This window comes from Astyanax mexicanus, chromosome 17 (assembly GCF_023375975.1).
Source record: "Astyanax mexicanus isolate ESR-SI-001 chromosome 17, AstMex3_surface, whole genome shotgun sequence".
Classification (NCBI taxonomy): domain Eukaryota; kingdom Metazoa; phylum Chordata; class Actinopteri; order Characiformes; family Acestrorhamphidae; genus Astyanax; species Astyanax mexicanus.
The window spans coordinates 41,771,080-41,789,713 of NC_064424.1; the positions used below are offsets into that span (position 1 = coordinate 41,771,080).

The following is an 18,634-nucleotide window of genomic DNA, read 5'->3' on the forward strand; positions in this document are numbered from 1 at the left end:
GAGCAAATTTTATGTTTTATTTACTTTTTTATTAACTGACAGTTATATTAACTGATTTCTAATGATCCTAGCCACAGGCATGATGTGTTTCCACAACAAACCCAGCTGGTTGTCTGGTTTACAGGATAATCGCTGGTGAAAATAAGGCAGAGAATTGATTAAAAGTTGATTAGAAAACATATTCTAACAAAGTTAACATTCATGAAACAGTGTTCTGCACTAATGAATATTTATGAGCTTGGTATTTGAGAATAATCAGCTCCCTGAAGCACAGAGTGTGTTATGGGGGCTAGACTACAGATCAGAAACTGCAGTTAATTTGTGGATCATTTACAAACTAAATTCAGGTGCTGCATGATCAAACTGAACATGTGTGATACATCAATTAAATATCAGCCTTAATATTGATTTACTATTAAAGCCAAGACTGTTTTAGATTAGGGATGTGATGCAATATACAGTCATATGAAAAAGTTTGGGCACCCCTATTGATCTTAATCATTTTTAGTTCAAAATATTTGGGTGTTTGCAACAGCCATTTCAGATGGACACAGTAATATTTCAGGATTGAAATGAGGTTTATTGTACAGAAAATGTGCAATATGCATTAAAACAAAATTTGATCGTTGCAAAAGTATGGGCACCCTTATCATTTTATTAATTTAAATACTCCTAACTACTTTTGACTGACTTACTGAAGCACAACATTGAACTTCATAGCCAGGTGTATCCAATCATGAGAAAAGGTATTTAAGGTGGCCAATTGCAAGTTGTTCTCCTAATTGAATCTCCTCTGAAGAGTGGCATCATGGGCTCATCAAAACAACTCTAAAATGATCTAAAAACAAAGATTGTTCAAAATAGTTCTTCAGGAGAAGGATTCAAAAAGTTGTCTCAGAGATTTAACCTGTCAGTTTCCACTGTGAGGAACATAGTAAGGAAATGGAAGACCACAGGGACAGTTCTTGTTAATCCCAGAAGTGGCAGGCCAAGAAAAATATCAGAAAGGCAGAGAAGAAGAATGGTGAGAACAGTCAAAGACAATCCACAGACCACCTCCAAAGAGCTGCAGCATCATCTTGCTGCAGATGGTGTCACTGTGCATCGGTCAACAATACAGCGCACTTTGCACAAGGAGAAGCTGTATGGGAGAGTGATGCGAAAGAAGCCATTTCTGCAAGCACGCCACAAACAGCAAGATGGAAAGGTTTACAATACAATACAGTTGCAAGAAAAAGTATGTGAACCTTTCTTATTACTTGGATTTCTGCATAAATTGGTCATTAAATGTGTTCTGATCTTCACAACAAGTCACAACAATAGACAAACACAGTCTGCTTAAACTTATACCACAAAAAAAAAAAAAAAAAATATATATATATATATATATATATATATATATATAAATATATATATATAAATATATATTAACATTCACACTGAGGAGGAAAAGTATGTGAACCTTTGGATTTAATAACTGGTTTGCTCCTCCTTTGGCGGCAAAAACCTCAACCAAACGTTTCCTGTAGTTGCAGATCAGATCTATAATACAGTCAGGAGGAATTATGGACCATTTCCTTCACAAAACCTTTACAGTTCAGCTATAATATTCTTCTGGTGTGAATTGCTCTCTTGAGGTCATGAGGCCACGGTTGAGGTCAGGACTCTCCACAAGGAGTATTATCTTCTGTTAAAACCGTTTGGTTGTTGATTTACTTCTGTGTTTTGGGTCGTTGTCCTGTTGCATCATCCATCCTCTGTTGAGCTTCAGTTGGTGGACAGATGGTCTTAAGTTTTCCTGCAAAATGTTAAGGTAAACTCAGGATTTTTTTTTTAATTGATGAAAAAAAAAAAAGTAAATCTGTCTACAGTATATTTAGCCAGTAGTGCTGTGGAACATCCATGTTAGCATGTGCCAGAGATTTCTGTAAGTCTTTAGCTGACACTCTAGGATTCTTCCTCACCTCATTGATCATTCTGCGCTGTGCTCTTGCAGGCATCTTTACAGAACTTTACCATGCCTAGGGAGAGCAGCAACAGTGCTGAACTCTCTCCATTTGTAAAGCGTCTGTCTTACCGTGGACACGTGAACATCAAGGCTTTTAGAGATACTTTTGTAACCCTTTCCAGCTTCATGCAAGTCAAAAATTCTTGAACGTAGGTCTTTTGAGAGCTGTTTTGTGCAAGGTATGATTTATATCAAGCAATGCTTCTTAAGAACAGCAAACTCAAAACTGGTATGTGTTTTTTTTAATAGGGCAGGACAGCTTTACCAACACATATAATCTCATCACATCTTGGCTGCAATTAGCTCTTAGTTAAAAAGTCATTAGCCAAGGGGTTCACATACTTTTTCTTGCAACTGTATATTGCAATATTCTAAATAAGGTGATAGTTTGAAATTCTTTAAATCAAATTTAAGAAAAACTGTCCCCTGGCCTAAACCTGATGAACTGAGTTGGTGATTTGAGGTGATTTAATTGGGATGAGCTGAAGCTTCACAGCGTGAAAGAAAAGCAGCAACTATTGTTCAGCACCTCCAGGAACTCCTCTCTTTAATACGCTGAGAAAACTGCAAATTTCAGGTGACACTCCCTCATAAAGATACTGAGATTAAAATACCATGTGGTAAATGTAAATGTGGTATTTAGAAGAATCTATAGTATAAAACATTTTCTGGTTTGTTTAATACTTTTTATTTATTAAAATAATTCTGCATTTTTATTTTTACAGGTACTGTATTTGTGGCAAAGTTGAACTCTAAATGAAATGTAAGTGAGATCATACATACGTCTCCCGAGATACTTAATTGAGCAATAAATTTCCCTCTATGGAGGAACTGTACTTTTCTTTCTGGAATATGGATTTATTTTGTGCATGCATTCTTTAGAATAATTCAAATATTTTAGGATAAAATAATTACATTTAATTGGAGACTAACAAAAATATATTTTTGAAAACTGATACAAACTACATGTAAAAAGACACACTTTTTAAAAACAGATAAGTTACTTCTAAACAAAAAAAAAGGTTTTAATATTTTTGAAAACTAATTCAAACTTTTTTATGATTTGAACTACATTTAAAGAAGATTAGAAACTTTTTGAAATATTAAATTCTTTTAAAAACTGAGTTTAATCTTTTTAAAAAGATTAAAAATAAAGAAAAGAAATACAGAATATTATAAACCTTATAGAGGTAAGAACCATTTTTATAATTTAAAACTGATATTTAAAGAACACTCGTGTATAATTATTATTTATAATTACTATAATTATAAATCACTAATTATTATTTGTTTTTTTGTGAATACTTTTCAAAAGACTCTTTTTGAAAGAAAAAAACATTAAACAGATATGAACTACTTTTTAAAAAATGATTCTAATGTTTTTGAAAAGATTAATAAGAAAAAAAGATTAATAAAGAAATATTATGTTCCTTAAAAAGAAGTAAGTGGCGGTTTGTTCTAAACCAAACGCGACCTTTTATTTTTTTATCGCAATAATGGCAAACTTATTTAAACTTCTTTATTATTTTAACTGGATAAATAAGGATAAGCAATAAACCCACAGTAATAAAATAATAAAATAATATCATAATAATAAATAAACGCGGCTGAGTTGGCGTTGGTCTGGTGGGCGTGTCCTCGTGAATTATTCATCGGCGTGTCGCGGTGGGCGGAGCCGGAATCCCGGAAGTTGATGTTGCTGTTGAGTCACCCCGTAACCGCTGCTGGTAACAGGGTGAGATGGGCGCCTGCGGCTCCGAATAGCGAACAGCAGCGAGCGGAGAGAATAAGCGCGAGTCGGGCCGCTGCAGCTCCTAAACCCGGTCGGTCAGCGCGGTGTGAGAAAGAGACGGGCTGCGGGCAGGATGATGGAGGAAATCGACAGGTTTCAGGTGCCGGCGGGGAACTCGGAGACGCAGCCGCTGGTGAGTAACTGGAGCTTTACTGGGATAAACAGCAGCAGTGGAGGAAGAGGAGGAGGAGGAGGGCCAGGCCAGCAACTTACACTGATTTACTACAATAATACACCAAGAATACACAAGAAAAACAAGCTGAAACACCATAAACCGCCCCTGTTCTCTCTCTGAAAACACTCAGTAGCCTTAGCTTCACCTCAGTTCTCAGCGTAGGTTAGCTGAACATAAATAAATACTGGGGTTTTGTTGTTGTAATCTCTCAGACTTTACTTTATATTGTTTATATTGTGTAAACAGTAGATTAAGATAAACTTCAGGGCTTCATTAGACTGTAGTAATTAAATAACTACCTAACGTAGCTTTTTCACTCAGTATAAAGCTTTGAAGGGAGTTGTTATCTCACTTATATGGAGGCTTTAAAGAGTAGAAAAATATCTAATATTGACCAAATAGAGGCTAGGGAATATCGTTTCAGCATCAATATCGAAATGTACGCATGCGCAATAGTCAAGCGTACCCTACAAGTTAAAAGTTTGGACACATATCTTCTCATTCATTGTGTTTTTTCTTTCTTTTATTGATTGTTCACATTGTACATTTAATATAGAATACAATAAAGCTATACAGGAACACATGAAGACAAAGATGCCAAAAGTATTTACATTCATTACTCAGGTAGAAGTATAAATACTAGAGTATATAATATTTGAAGAAATAATCTTAAGCTTTCAACTCAAGTAAAAGTGTAAATGTGCTGGTTTAAAAACTACTTAAAGTATAAAAGTAAAAGTAATGTAAAGTGGGTAAAATTACCATTCAAAACAAAAGCTAGTCCTATAGTGCATATACTACCACCATCCCCAAAACACATATTTCTAAAAGCCATAATGACTATAATGTTATATTAAGATGATAATGTTGATAATATAATTTGGGATGCACTAGGCTCCTCCCTGTTTCAGCTGCATATATGCCCTTTGTAAATGAATGTATTTTAGTAGAATGTAAATATATTAAAGTTAAAGCTTAGTTGGACTGGAGTTTGTCTGGAGTCTCTGCACGGCTCATCTTCACACTAGGCTACATATGTCTGCTGTGTTCTTGCTGGAGTGTGGGGGGCGTGACATGTGCAGGTTTGATGGATCAGATATAAACTAATAGGATATCAGAATGAAATATGTTTACCATCCTCAGAAACTGCAAGTTACCAGCATCTCAGATAAGATCCACCTAAATGCTTGACATATTTTTCTTGGTTTGTTTATGTGTTCCTTCATAGTCTGAATGACTATTCAGTGTTTATTTACAATGTAGGGAAAAAGAAAACATTGAATGAGAAGAAAATAGATATTGTAACATAAAAATAAGTAATGTAACAAAAGAATTTACCACAGAAAATGTTATGCATGCACATAAACAACAAACTACAAAAAATACAAGAAACACCCTTAAAGCTTCTCAGTAAATAGCAGAACAAGTACAAAACAGACTGCTTTCAAGAGAGAATACCGGTTTTGTCTCAGTATTGTCATATACAGAAAATATGGAGATATTGTGTATGATATATTATGGCACACCCTACTCTATATTGATAAGCTTGCTGGTTATTCAGGTCTTGACTAGAATAATGCAGCTGTGTTGCATTTGTGTGTTTCTCTTTTTTTATGCTGATCGATCAGCTGATCGCTAGTGCCAGTATTACCAGTATCACCTCAGATCTCTGTGAAAAGCATGCTTTATCCACAATTCAGGATTAGCATGCCGGATTTAGGCTGAACTGAGACTGGGATGTGCTAGACTGATCATAAATATGTATTTACTGTAGCTCTCTTTTACAAAGTTATCTCTATGTAATTATGTTCGCTACCCTCTCTAAGCTTCCGGTCTGTCATGTTCTATGGGATTATATATCTGTTGAATTGGCAAATGGTCAGATCCTGCCTTCCTGTCTGTGAGCACTTCTGTCTGACCTGCCCAGCAAGCATGTATTGATTGACAGTACAGATTGACTATTAATGTGGGATGTGTTTCTGTTTAGTTACTAATGAAGGGGTTTCTTGAGGTTTACACCTTTGGGCTGTGAGCCAGTGTAACTTACAGGGGTGGGAATCAGAGGGCATCTTACTACACTGCACATCTACACTAGTGTTTCTTCATTAAAACATTAGGCAAATATACAATATACTAGTTTAAAATGCATCAAAACTACCCTGAGATATTATAAACTACTTTAAAATATCTTTGCAATATTATAATAGTAAAAAGGATCTAGTCTGTCAGGTGTAAATCACACTACACCATTATTACTGTCCAAGTACCAGCATTTTAAAAAAATGTAATCGTGATTGCCTCCATGATTTAGTGACATAATATTGTTGTTTTTTAAGAGATTGGCATCAATAATACAAATATAAATGTTTCTAAAACAGATTATTTTATTCACAAAATTCTATTGTAATTTATTTGAGTGTATTGTAATTGAATGACATCACTAATACAAATATATCAATTTATTGAAGTCTCACCCCTATATACCCATGGCATTAAACCCGTGACACAGCCTTAATAGATGACTGTACTTTTACAGTAGGTCAAATCATTCAGGCTGTATAAGCATATTTACAGAATTTGAGGTCCACATGGTCCATTTTTAAACCTCAGGCAGCCAAGTGAGCATTTGGCATATAAAGGAGGACTGTTTTTTTTTCCTCTGAACACTCCTGCTTAACTTTGCTTAACTGCTTATGAGTACTGCCCAATGAAATATGTATACTTTTCTTTAAGGATGCAGTGATGTGGGAGTTCTGGGCTACTGGCAATATACACTTATACATTTATTTATCTGAGGATGCCGATATGCACATTTCTAACTTTATTTCTAACAAATGTAATATTTATTTGCCTTACATTTTAGCTTTTAACCAACTAGAGCTGGGCAGTATATTGATATTTTATTGTATGGTGAAAACAATTCTTATTGTTGTAAAAATATACTTAATAAGCATATAGCAACTACCATCAATGCTAAAATAACACTGACTCAGCCTACATTTTATTATAGAGTGTAAAACAAATAAATAAATAGAAAAAAATAAAAGTAATCCTGTTAGAGAATTTTTGAACAGCAGTTTTTAAGGATCTGCCACTGCTGATGCATTTTATCTGTGCCAAAATATTGCAATACATTTTGTATTGTGAAACAAATATAAGATATAAAAAAAATATAGGATATACATTTTGGCCATACCGTCCAGCCCTACAACGTACTGTATTCAAACAATAAAAATAATGGGGAATTGTTTTTTTTTTTTTTTTTTTTTTTTTTTTTTTTATCAATTTTTTGGTCAGTGTCGACCAATTGTAGTAGCATGACCAGCAGCGCTTTATCTTTTCCAGCGTACAAAAAGAAATACGTCAGTATTGGTTTGAAATATCGGCCAAATCAAGGCATCAGGCTGATATAAAAAAAAATATATATATATAGTAATAAGTGCAGCACTTTGGTCAGAGCTTGGTTTTAAATATGCTTTACACACATTAAGGGACAGCAATATGTAAATTGATCATGAAGTTACCTCTGGGAACTCCCATACCTGAATGAGTTTTGAGGTCTTATCTTGTGAATGATGCTTGCCAGCAAACTCACGGTAAGTTAAAGCAAGGTTTGATAGTGGTTACCAAGTGTGACATTCCCTTGCTGAAGTTACTGGGGATAACAGTACCAAGCAAAAGTTTTTTTTTCATTATTTTAAATATTTCTGCATTGTATATTAATACTAAAGTCATCCAAACTAGGAGGAAAAAATATGGAATTATGTAGTTAACAAAAAAGGGTTAAACAAATCAGAATATGTTTTATGGCAGTTTCTCAGTCAGCTTTAAGAGGTAGAGTCACCTGGAACGTCTTTCAGCAACTGTCTGAACTTGTCAAGAGTTAATTACTTGAATTTCTTGTCTCTTAATGTGTTTGAGAGCATCAGTTATAAAGTTGTATAGAGGTAGAGTTAAGAGAATACAGTGAATATCTCTATTTGAGTAATGTTCTAATCCATATTACTTTAAGAAATGAAGGTCATTCAATCCGATAAACGCAAAAGATCATCAAAAATGTTATGATGAAACTGGCTCTCATCAGGACCACCCCAGGAAAGGAAGACCAAGAGTTACTTCTGTTGCACAGGAGCTTTCGAATTACAAGTAAATGCTTCACATTTTGGTATTTTGGTTTGTTTAACACTTTTTTTTAAGTTACTACATAATTCCTTATGTGTTCTTTTATAGTCTGGATGACTTCAGTATTTATTTATAATATAGGAAAAAAAATAATAAGACATTGAATTAGAAGGTGTGTTAAATAGATACCTAAATAGATGCAGTCCTCTAAACACAGTGTGACATTTGCTGGTTAAAATGGAGCTGGAATGAAGTGAGGCAGCCTGGAGTGAGGCTGTGTCCCTCTCGCTTTCACTGATTCCCACTATTCAGAGGACCAGCTGTTACCCCACAAAGCAAAGACACTGCACTTTGTCATGTTAATGCCTTTATTGTGTCCATGCAGCTCTACAAATCTGCCACCTTCCTCTTAAACTCTTAGAAAGGCATCTAGTAGACGTTTATATTATGTATATATATTATGTTGTGGCATTATGATTTGTAAGGACTTCTAGTGTGTTGTGTTTTAATGATTGGTTCACTTCATTACTCATATATACTGTAAAGCTGGACACAGCATTATGCTCAGAATAACCTATTTAAACATGTCCAATGAGTGACCCATCAGACCGAAGTTTTCAGCGTTTTCTGACCCGGTTTCATGTGGGTTAGTGGCTCATACCCATCTCTCTACTGTGTCTCTGACCACAGCTGTTAAGTCACATGACCACAGAGGCTTTACCACCATTGGTTCCCAAGCAGGGCTCGACATTATCCCACCAATCCCTTTTGCTGTACAGCTGTGTCAGCAGCCTCATCAGTTCTTATTAACACCGTGCAACAAAAGGCTGTATTGAAGAGAGAGAAAGAGAGAGAGAAGAGAAGAGAGGGATGGAAGGTTCAGAGTGAAGGGCTACAACATTGCTTTGTTTTTCTCCTCTGATAAAAAAGTGAAGCCCCTATTAAAGGAATATATTGATATATTGATTCTATGTATAATGCTTAACATTATTTTTTTTAATTGATGTGTTTAAATAGAAAAGTGTAAAGTGTGCAAAGCATAAATCAAAAATAAAAAGCTGAAATATGATAACCCTCCTCACAAATCACCAAAATGCACCCTTCAAAATAATAATTTTGATAATGCTGTTGAATATCCCAATATCGATAAAAAAAATACCATAAATAAATATGTTGAATTTATTTAAGCTCTTTGATGGTTTTTCAGTCTTTGGGTTAGTTTCACTAATTTTTCCCAGTATAAGGAGAATCTCTCACACTCTATCTTTTCTCCAACTCACTCTACCTCTCCCTGCTCTCTTTCTCACTCTACCCCGCTCTACCTCAGACTTTCTTCACTCTACCTTCACTCTACCTTAACCTGCCACCCTCTTCCATACTCTGCCTAACTTTAAATCACTCTAACTCACTCTGCCTCCAGCCTTTTTACGTAACATAAGCACAAGCATAAGTCTGCTGGGTGAAGAGCTCCCTCTGTTACTTCATGTGGGTAGTGTAGTTTGAGTTTGCCGTTATTTACAATGTATTTTTTCATTTGTTTATTCTCCCGAACAGCCCTGACAGAGAGTATTCTATCATCCCTTTCATCTGGCACCCATTGCCCGGAGAGCTCCAGCTTTTGAGTTGTAGCTTTAGCTCTTCAGGTTTAGCTCTAGCTCCTTGTGTTTAACTCTAGCTTTCCAGGTTCTGCTCTAGCTTTTCAAGTTAAGCTCTAGCTTTCCAGGTTTAGCCTCAGCTTTCTGGGTTTAGTTAAAAAAAAACGAAAAAGTTTTAGTTCTTCAGGATTAGCTTTAGTTCTCCAGGTTTAGCTTTAGTTCCCCAGATTTAGATTTATTTCTCCAGGTTGAGCTTTAACTCTCAAGGCTTGATTTAAGCTTTCTAGGTTTAGCTGTAGGGCTTCAGATTCAGTTGTAGCACACCCAATTTATCTTTAGCCTTGCAGGTTTTACTGCTGCTTTAGCTTTGTAGCTATAACTTAGCTCTCTAGGTAAAGCTCTAGCTTTCTAGGTAAAGGTAAAGCTCTAGCTTTCTAGGTAAAGGTAAAGCTCTAGCTCTCTAGGTTAAAGCTCTAGCTAGCTCTCTAAGTAAAGCTCTAGCTCTCTAAGTAAGGCTCTAGCTCTCCAGGTTAAAGCTCTAGCTCTCCAGGTTAAAGCTCTAGCTCTCTATGTAAAACTCTAGCTCTCTATGTAAAGCTCTAGCTCTCTAAGTAAAGCTCTAGCTCTCTAAGTAAGGCTCTAGCTCTCCAGGTTAAAGCTCTAGCTCTCCAGGTTAAAGCTCTAGCTCTCTATGTAAAGCTCTAGCTCTCTAGGTAAAGCTCTAGCTCTCCAGGTTAAAGCTCTAGCTCTCCAGGTTAAAGCTCTAGCTCTCTATGTAAAGCTCTAGCTCTCTAGGTAAAGCTCTAGCTCTCCAGGTTAAAGCTCTAGCTCTCCAGGTTAAAGCTCTAGCTCTCCAGGTTAAAGCTCCAGCTCTCTAGGTAAAGCTCCAGCTCTCTAGGTAAAGCTCTAGCTCTCCAGGTTAAAGCTCCAGCTCTTTAGGTAAAGCTCTAGCTCTCTAGGTTTAACTCTAGCTTTCCATGTTTAGCTTTAGCTCTCAAAGTTTAGTTTTAACTTTAGTTCTAGTTTTAGGTTTATCTCACCAGGTTGCTCAGACTCCAAGAGAGGGCAGAGCTATGCTAGCATTGTGATTGGCCAGTTTATGCTGATTGGTGTGGCCAATGTCTGCTAGGATCTCATGGTTGTGTGGAGCACTAGGACGCCCCCTGCGGTGAACACAATGTGATAGCTTTATACTGTCTAATACTCCCCCAATTACACTCTCGATACCTCCTTGCTATCACAATCCACCTTAAAAGTGGATTTAAAGTTTCAGTTCATCCTTAAATGCTGCCATTCTATTTATACAATTCCACATATTCCGTCTTAAATGCTGCCACTAAAACATAGATAATGTTTAATTGCAAGAGAAGATTAGATGTCCTTCTCACATCTCTTTCATCTGCTGACTTCCCACAGACAGTAGGTACAGATCCCTCCCTCAGACAAAGTCTCCTGGCTGGTTGTGCTGTGTACTGTCTAAAGTTCTCAACCAGCAGACCAAAATGATCACTAGATTCTTCAGCTGATCTAGTGGGTGGGGCTTTGGTGGGGTGGTGCCAGGATGGTTCTATGCAGGGTTCCTTATTGTGACATCACAATAAGAGAGTGAGTTTTGCATGATAAGCCATCAGTCTTATTGAGACTAGTGTCAAACTTCTGTTGTGCATGTTATTGTAGTTAATGTAATCAGTCGCATCTTGCCATTTGAATTGAATTCCCCCATGAATGATAACTCTGGTAGATTAACTAGAATAATAAATTATTATCAGATAATGTTCCTTATGTTTTATGAACCAGGTTAAAGAAAGTTGCAGTCAGTGACCACAGAAAAGCCACAAATTGTACATTTGACATCGATTTCTAGGCTCTTCTATGTTCTGGTTCTAAGGTGTGTGATGGATGGTGTCGTGCCCGGTGGAGTTGACCTGGAATAAACCTGGTGTAAGCCATAACACCTGCTTTTATTAGGAGTTGTAATGTCTCCTCCACCGTTAGCTCAGCCTGGCTGAGCTCCTATAGAAATCTTTGCTGAGAACAAAGGTCAGGAGAAGCATCTGTGCAGTGACACTGCTGTAATTGGCACTCTGAGGAAATATGATCTTATAGCCTCCATGTTTGGTCTCGCAACAGATTTCTAAGACTGTCCTCCTTCAATAAGGAGAAAGTGATAATGTCAGGTGTTTATATTGCCTTTACTTCAAACCAATCTGTGGCCAATAAACACAATCACAAATAAGTATCTATTTTAAACTATTCTATACAAGATAAAAAAAATGACAATATTGTAATATTACGCCTGCTAAACATGTTACCGTCTTTGTGCAATTTAATTCCAAAAAAGAAGCATTCATGGCGTCACATCAAGGTCAAAAGTTGGGAGCGCAAAAAATAAAAAATTTAACCAGCGTGTTTTAATATTTTACGGAGAGCGGGTTGTTTGGATGTTAGCATAGCTAGCTAGCTAACTCTCCTGCTGTCCTTCTTTCTCCCCCCTGCCCGGCTCTTGGGGTAGGTGGTCCCTCACAAACCCTGGAGATATCAGCCAATAGCATTTACTGAAGGAGACGACCCTGACCCCGCCCCCAAACTTTAAAAACCACCCAACTGCAAAAAACTCACTCGAGCGAAAACTGCAGCCTCAGCTGCAGCTGCAGAAGCTCGAGAGTAACAGCATTCTTAAACTAACTTGTGTAAACCAAAAAATCTCAAAATAGAAATATATTAAATGTATTTATTATGCAGAATTGTATTACAATATTGGCAATTTCACTAGTTTATCACAAATCAGTTGTGCAGACAGAGCATGGCAATGAGCCAACATTTCATTAAGTCCAGCATTACGTAGATATATGAAAAGTTGTTAAAAACAGTTACCCATCCTAAAAAAGATTTTAGATCCTTTTATTTTCATATTTTCTTAATCATATGAATCAAACTGGCTCTCAAATGTTATTTCTTACCTCAGTGCTGTGTCATCCTAAAGCTGCTAATAAAAACATGGCATAATCTTGCATCATTTAAATGAAGATCAATCGTATCTCCGAAGCTCCGCCCACTTCTCTACAATAGAGTTACTATATTCACTAATACCACTTACAACTTTACTGTACACAACACGAACCTTATGTTCACCATGACCAGAAGCTCCACCCACTTCTCTACTACAATACAGAGTTACTATATTCACTAATACCACTTACAACTTTACTACTGTACACAACACAAGCCTTATGTTCACCATGACCAGAAGCTCCACCCACTTCTCTACTACAATACAGAGTTACTATATTCATTAATACCACTTAGAACTTTACTACTGTACACAACACGAACCTTATGTTCACCATGACCAGAAGCTCCGCCCACTTCTCTACTGGAATCTGAGATGGACCATCACGCAGTGGGAAACGCAGTGTATTGTGGTCAGATGCACCAGAATACCAGATCTTTATGAAAGAAATGGATGCTGTCAGCTTCAGACCAAAGACAAATGAACCATCCAGACTGTTATCAGCAAGAAATCCAAAAAACAGGGTCTGTAATGGTATGAGGTTATGTCAGTTCACATCTGTTATAGCAGTATTAAAGCAGAAAAGAATGTTTTTTAAAAGTCTCATAGAGTGAGCTGTTTTAGTAGGTGGCCATTATGTTCTGTCTCATCAGTGTTTATTCGTTATGTTGGTACATGGTTTCTCATACAAAATCATCATCAATTTTGTATGTATATATATATTTTTTGGTAGCAGATCTGCATGATGCGCTGACTATCATTCTCTCCTATGTCAAGATTACACTCAGCATGCTGCTTTTCACAGCTGCCAATCCAGCCTGAATTATTTATCATTTCATGTGTTGCTTGAGCAGTTTGGTGTGCTCAGTCTGGTGCCTGATCTTTTCAAAAAGGGAAAGAACACTGCAGAGACTGAAGCTGAGGGTTAGCATTTGCAGATGCACCACACTTATGTTGCAGGATGTGCGACATCTGTTAGGGTTACAACAACTAATCAGTGATATAGATTAAAATGATATAAATAGTTGATAATAGTTGAAAATAGTTGACAACTAATTTTTGTAATTGTGTAGTTGGGTCTACAGTGGGATGTGTGCACCACCGCACAGCCATCCTTGCCCAGCGCTGCGACTCAACAAATGCCTTGACTAACCAATGTAAGAAAACCCTGGTTATCATTAGTGACCCAAGCTGTTGTGATGATGATAATAATAACATTAATGAATTAATGCCTTAGTTCACATGCTTTTCTTTCTTTCTTTTTCTTTTTTTTTTTTTTTTTTTACTTAAGATTCTTGACTGCCAGCTTGTCCAGAAAAGCATGAGTATACTTGTCATTTTCAGAGAGCTTCAAAGCTTATTTGGTGGCTGTTTTTTGGGTTTTTTTTTTAAAGCAAAACTTTGTAAAACAGTGTTGGATCACTGCTTCTGGTAAAATAATTAGTATTTTTGAATATTGCTGCTACTGGTTGGCAGTGTGGCCCTTAAATATTAAATTCTTGGCAAAATGACAAAACATTAATACATATTTTTTTAAGAATAAACCCCAACAACAAAATACAAAATTAATAAATGTCAGGTTTATTTCCTATCAAATTAATTTTAAGCATTTAGTCTAAATAAAATAATCTGCAAAAACAAAATAGGGATTATCTTTAAGACAAAATGCCGCTGTTGTTTTTGTGTAAACATGGTATGGTACATCCCTAATTGCTATACGAGACAAGTGTTGTATTTATAGTTCCGGCATCAAGTTAAAAGAGGAGACCAGTCTTGGTGAACTGTTGCTTTATTGCTTCAGAACTCTTGTCCTAAGTAGGACCAGCATTATCTAACCTGTAAAAATACCAAAATACACAATACATATATGCTTTTTTCCACAAGCAAAATCTCAGTGAGATTTAAAGGTACACACTTTGGAAACAATGGAAAGAGAATGGAAAACATGCACAATTGCAGTCAATTTTTACAATAAAATTTGAGTTTGGCCCGCAACTTTGTCACAGTTTTTAATTTTGGCCCACTGTGATTTTGAGTTTGACACCCCTGCTCTATAGACAGCTCCCTTGTTGGCTAATTGCGGGACTGTAAAACACTGCAACAATAAAAACTCACTGAAGACATCAGCAGAAGACATCAGCAGCAGACACAAATGAAGGAATATACTGACCAAAGTTTGTACAATAGTGTACAAAAGAAGTGTCATTTTTCCCCCTAATATTGTGCAGCACTATTAGAAATATTAGAAAAAAATATAGATATTTTTTAGTTCACTCTGCCCCCTGTCCCTCCTATGCCCTGGCAAATTTTGGGTTTTCCCCATCACTAGCTTACTGTCAGTTCTCTAGTTTCTGTCCTCCCTTTTGAGAAAAGTTCCAGTGGGACCCCATGAGGACCACGCCTGAGCATGTTCCCCAAAAACACAGTGCTGCCCTCCTGTCTCCCAGAGGTCCTGAGAGAACAGTGTGTTCTTTACTGCAGACTGTGAGAACACAGTCACTGTATCAATAGCTTTCTGTTTTTAGACCTACAGAATGTGTGTTTAGGTTGGGGTTAGTGCTGGGCGGTATGACCGAAATGTATATGACTGTATTTTAAGATTCTGACTGTTTCATGGTATATCACTGTGTTATTTTATCTTATTTATTTATTTTTCCATTACTGGGCTTTTATATAGGTTTGTGTCTTACTGTACAGTTAGAAGTACATAAAATATAAGTCTTCATATTAAGGCTTTGTTTTTGTCTCTGTCTGTCTGTGTGTCTGTCTGTCTATCTATCTATTGGGTTTACTTAGTCCCACAAAATTACACAATATATATAAAAAAAAAATCAATCAAGACTTCATTAGCAGAAAAACAGCTGAAGAATATAAACAGTAGATCTTAAAAAGTGATTAACAAGCTTAACAAGGCTTCCTTTTTTTAAATAGTTCCATCAACATTATAAATGGACTTAAAATAATCAATATAATTAAGTATTTAAAAGAGATATTTTTCAAAAGCTCTATTGCACAATTAAGACACAACTTTAATATCAGTTTACATGTTATTCTAGAAGACATTAGAGGCATTACAGTATTAAAATCAGCCACAATTCCCTTCTTTCTCCAGTTAACAAATACATTCAGTTCACTGTGCATTAAAATTCTGTGTGCTTCTTTGACGGCACTGTTCTACACTGTGTGCTTCTACATGGCGCTCCGCAGCACCTCTATCAGTATGGTGGTATGAGAAAAATGCATACTGGTTCTAAATTCCCCTTTGATATACCGTATGAACCAGTATACCGCCCAGCATTAGTTGGGGTTTGAGTTACTTTCCTTTTTTAAAAATGATATAGACAAGACATGTTACACTTCAGATTTTTATTTGATTAAAACTTGTAACCATGTATCATTTTTGTTCCACTTCACTATTAAGAGTTGCATTTAATAAAATATATTTTATTAGTTTCCGGTTGTAAGGTAAAAGTTCAAGGGGGATGAACACTTTTGCAAGCCATTATATATAAGAGAAAAAACACAAATGGAAAATTGAATATTGGACAGGGCTCTCAAGTTTTAAAGTCTGGTGGGCGTGAGATTGGGGGGGTGGGGGTGCTCGCAGTTCTTCCTCAGGTGTTCACAGATGTGCGTTTCAGAACTTTCGAATCGGACAGTTCTTCCCGCCTGACACTCTGGCTGAAACTCCACCCTCTTATTAGGTGCGCCTAACAACAGAGCGATCTGTATTATAATTGGCTCATTCGATGGATTGACAAGTGTGAGAAATACCATGTGTGGCGTGTGAGCGTGTGAATTCGCTGCGGTTCAAAAAGCGTGAGACCTGAGAACACTGATATTGGATATAAACAGCTGATTGGACTGACAACAATCAAGTCAGGTACAGAGATAATTGTAATTAGAGACTGTTTATTTAAAAAAACAAAGCTTTCATCTCTAAAATATCAAACCAATTAACGAATCAGAAAGAAGCTAGGTATTATGGGAGGGAATCATAGGGCATCCCACAATACGCTATTGTTATTATACTGTATGTTGCCCGTGGTAACGATGATGTGTGTGTGTGTGTGTGTTGTTTGATTCACTTCATGGAGTCAGATCTGATTCATCTAGCTGATTCATCTTCAGTCTCTGTGCTGCTCTGTGATACTAACAGAAGCTGCTTCTGTCTCAGTGCTGTAGATGACACTAGCTAGCTGTCGTGTCTCACATGCACTCGGGCGCTGGCTGTGTGATTCTGTCAGCAGTGAGATCAGGTTTAACACAGCGCTCTGTTCTCCAGCTCTGTCTGATAAGCACAGCTATATGGACAGAACCTCTCTGTACTGCTGTTGAAGCTGAAAGCTGGATAAGAACACACTCTGTGTCTGTGTGTGTCTTTTTGTTTGTGTGTGTGTGTCTGTAGTTAACATGTCTTGTTCTATATGAAGGGGCATTACACTTAGGGCTGGGTATCGTTTTAAAATATTCAGTACCAATACTGATATGATACTTTTAAATTCAATACTTATACAAAAACAATACTTTTTATAGATAAAATATTTCTAAATTGTTATAAAAAACACTAAAAGTGATAATTATTTTCACACCATGTATTTATTTAACAGCAGATATGGGTAATCTCATTCTCATACTGTCACCATGAGAGACTTCATCTTTCTGGATCTTCTGAATGTTGATGGCTTTTGATATTGACATTTTATCTAAATAATTCACAATTGGATTGGCTGTTCTCTCTTTTTGAAACTTTCTATTTGGCTGTATACAGTATTGAATTGTTTATGATATTGTAGTAGTGTAGTAGTGCAGCTCTACTGTATTATATGAGCCTCTTCACCTTGTGTACATTTATCACTCCACTTCAGTTCACTCCTTTCTCTTTCTTGATGCTTTATCTTCATGTGGGTGTTCTGAGGACTTGAGGTCAGACAGTGATGGATGGTGGTGGCAGTCGTGTTTTCAGTTGTGCGAGCTCTCTGAGAGCTTTATTCAGCAATAAATATGCTGCTATGTTTAGCGTGTGGAGCTGCTCTGAGCGGCCGCGCCGCGCCGCGCCGCGCCGCGCCGCTCTGCTCCGACTGCTTCATGACGTGCTTCAGCCTGCTGCTAATAAGGCCAGGCCTGTGCCGGTCATAATGGAAGCTCTGTTTGGCAGAGAGTTGTACTCTCACTCTTCCTCTAACAGACGCCCTCTGTTCTCCTCCCGGTCCCCGGTGATGTCACACAGACCGAACCTTACAGACCGGCCAGAAAACTAGGCACTCCGTCCACGCAGGAAATACTGGGTGGTTGCTATGGTACCTAAGAAGCGTCTCCTGTCTCTTTAATTCTGAGCAGTGGAGCAGAAAAACAGAAAACGAGAAAAGGAAGAGATTAATGATCACACACTTTAGTATCTACATTATTTTTCAAAATATTTCTAACGAATGCATTCAGCTTCTTTAAAGTAGCCCCTGTTGCTGACACAGATGTGCAAATGCACAGAGAAACACAGCTAAATATGAACCTATTGGCCTCATGCCAAAAGCGTGAGAGAAAAGCTTTGCCTGTACAAACTGTGCTCTCTCAGATTATTCATTTTTATCAGACACAGACTTTCTGTCTCTGATAAACTCTCTCTCTGATGTTATTATTAATTATTATTTTTTTTATAGTAAACTGTTTCTCTCTGTTGTGAAGGTCTTACTCAACTTTTTTTCAGGCTTAAGTCACCAGATGATTTGATTTTGTCAATTAACCTGTTAGGAATGTCTTTTTATACAACAGTTAGTTCCGACCTCACAATCTGATTGGTTGAGAAGTGATCTAGTGATGATATTTCGTGATAACATCACGTCCTTCTCACACTAAACTTGTATCTCTCTGCCGACGCGTTGCCGAGTAACGGCGTATATACACAGGACACCTGCAGCAGCGTTAGCTTAGCACA

At 36.9% G+C, this 18,634-nt stretch overlaps 1 protein-coding gene across 3 annotated transcripts in view; it reads left to right on the forward strand.

The window, feature by feature from the left end:
* Positions 1-3,692: 3,692 nt before the first annotated feature.
* fam219aa (family with sequence similarity 219 member Aa) overlaps positions 3,693-18,634 on the forward strand; it is a 41,811-nt gene continuing 26,869 nt past the window's right edge. For all 3 annotated transcript variants that reach the window (XM_049466071.1, XM_015604969.3, XM_049466072.1), the window contains exon 1: positions 3,693-3,933. In XM_049466071.1, the coding sequence (XP_049322028.1) occupies positions 3,874-3,933 (60 nt within the window). In that variant the 5' untranslated portion in view covers positions 3,693-3,873. The remainder of the gene's footprint in view (positions 3,934-18,634) is intronic.